Source organism: Crocuta crocuta, unplaced genomic scaffold (genome assembly GCF_008692635.1).
Source record: "Crocuta crocuta isolate KB4526 unplaced genomic scaffold, BGI_CrCroc_1.0 scaffold290, whole genome shotgun sequence".
Lineage (NCBI taxonomy): Eukaryota > Metazoa > Chordata > Mammalia > Carnivora > Hyaenidae > Crocuta > Crocuta crocuta.
In genome coordinates this window covers 2865561-2867596 of record NW_027527429.1, presented here as the reverse complement: position 1 = coordinate 2867596, position 2036 = coordinate 2865561, and the positions used below count along the sequence as shown (strand labels likewise).

Sequence of the window (2036 nt, the reverse complement as noted above, 5' to 3'; positions counted from 1 at the left end):
AGCTGGGTGGCAAGGCCTGCTGGGGGGCACGCATGGGTGAGGGGACGGCAAGGTGCTGGAGAGCCTGCCGATTTGCGCACTGACGACGGCTTCCTGAGCCAGGCCACTGTCAGACCCGCCTGACTGGCCCACACTGTAGGCTGTCCTCGCAGGCGCGTCCAGTCCCTGGAATCCCGGAAGCAGGGAGGGACGTCCCCGAGCCCCAGCTCACCGTCCAGGGTGTGGGCGCGTGCGGGACTCTGGGGACCCCCCACGAGACCGCCCAGGGCCTTGGTCTCCGGGAGCCAGGGCCACTGCCCCGGGCGTGGACTCCCAGGGCGCGGCGGGGCTGGGGGGAAGAGCCGGGCTGGGTGCTCTGCCCCGCGGGGGTGCTGATGGGCCGCTTTCCCGCTGTAGGAGCTACCGCGCGCTCACCGACTGCACCGGGCACCTGGCGGACCAGCTGGACTGCTTCTGGCCGAACGCGGCCGTGGACAAGTTCTTCGTGGCCGTCCACCGGCGCTACTTCAGAAACTGCCCCGTCTCCGGCAGGGCTGTGCGCGACCCGCCCCGAAGCGTCCTCTGCCCCTTCATCGTGGCGCCCATCCTGGTGACCCTGCTGGTGACGGCGCTGGTGGTCTGGAGGAGCAAGCGCCCGGAGGGCATCGTGTAGACCCGCGGCCCGGCGGGGAGGGGTGGGGGGAGACGCGGGCCCCTGCCTGGCCTGGCGAGAGCTTCGGGGACCCCCATGGCAGAGTAGGCCCCAGATCCCTTTCTGTGTCCCCCAGGAAGAGCTAACAGGGTTTTCGGAGCTGTTGTGCTGCTGGCATTAACCTTAAGCCCCCTGGCTGGAGGGCGAAGCGGGGGCGGGGGGGGGGAGCCCAGGTGCCAGGAGGGAGCAGAGCATAATTGTCCTTATTTCCAGGGAGGGTCCCCAGCTCTGTCTCCTACTGTTCCAACCCCCGCCAGACGGTGGATGAGAGCTGGTGATTAAAAGGATGCCCTCAAGGGGGCGCCTGGGTGGCTCAGTCGGTTAAGTGACTTCCCAGTAGAGCGGTCGAGCCCCGCGTCGGGCTCTGGGCTGACAGCTCGGAGCCTGGAGCTGCTTCGGATTCCGGGTCTCCTCTCTCTGCCCCTCCCCCGCTCTTGCTCTGTCTCTCTGTCTCTCAAAAATAAATAAACGTTTAAAAAAATGAAAAAAAAAAAAAGATGTCCTCAAATTTGGCAAGTGTCGTTATTTCTGGGTATGGATGGCCGAGGGTAGAAAGGGGGAAGGAACACAGCCCCTTCTGAGTCCACCTTCCTCTGTCACAGGAACCTTTGTGGGGACGATGGTGCCGAGGGGCCGTGTGCGCTGAAGATGGGCCTCTGATGCCCCTGCCCCGCCCCCACCCCCACCTCAGCTCTGAGGCCTGCGGTTCACAGACAGGAGGAGGCCGGGCTCCTTCAGTTTGTGCTGAGGCCCCTCCTCAGAGATGCCTCCTCGGGCCCAGGGACCCACTTGCATTCTGCCCCCGAGGGCTCTTCCGGCATTTCCTCTGCCGACCAGTGCACCCCTCCAGGCTGCTGCTGCTCTTCCATTCACGGCTCCTCCCAAACACCGCCGACAGTCACCTTCCAGAAGGTTCTGAACGCCCACAGGGAGCTTCCACACTGTTCCTCCCTGATGTCCTCTGAGCTCACACCTCTCCTCTGAGGTCCCTGCAGCCCCCAACCCGCTCCACCCTGCAAGGCCTCCCAGCTCAGGACCTGCCCCTCCTCAGGACGACTGATGGGGTGTCAGGGCCATCACCCCCGCCTCTGCCTCCCCTCTGCCCTGCAGGCCAGCCTACCCTTACTCGGGGGCCCAACGCCATTACCTTCTAGAATATTCAGCACCAGTGTACCACCACCACACTGGGTCACCCGCCGCCGCGCTCAGCTGAGCAGACGCGACCCTAGGCAGCCTCCTCAGGTAACTCAGACTCCCCCAGCCTCTTTCCTTCACGGGTCAGAAACCTGGGGCCATGAGAGCTGGAGGGAAATGGGCAATTGTCTCTCCCCCTCCCAGAGCCCTC

General features: G+C 64.9%; 1 protein-coding gene across 2 annotated transcripts in view; it reads left to right on the top strand.

The window, feature by feature from the left end:
• RAMP1 (receptor activity modifying protein 1) overlaps positions 1 to 1176 on the top strand; it is a 29654-nt gene extending 28478 nt beyond the window's left edge. For both annotated transcript variants that reach the window (XM_077758734.1, XM_077758725.1), the window contains one exon: positions 397 to 1176. In XM_077758734.1, the coding sequence (XP_077614860.1) occupies positions 397 to 652 (256 nt within the window). In that variant the 3' untranslated portion in view covers positions 653 to 1176. The remainder of the gene's footprint in view (positions 1 to 396) is intronic.
• Positions 1177 to 2036: the final 860 nt, after the last annotated feature.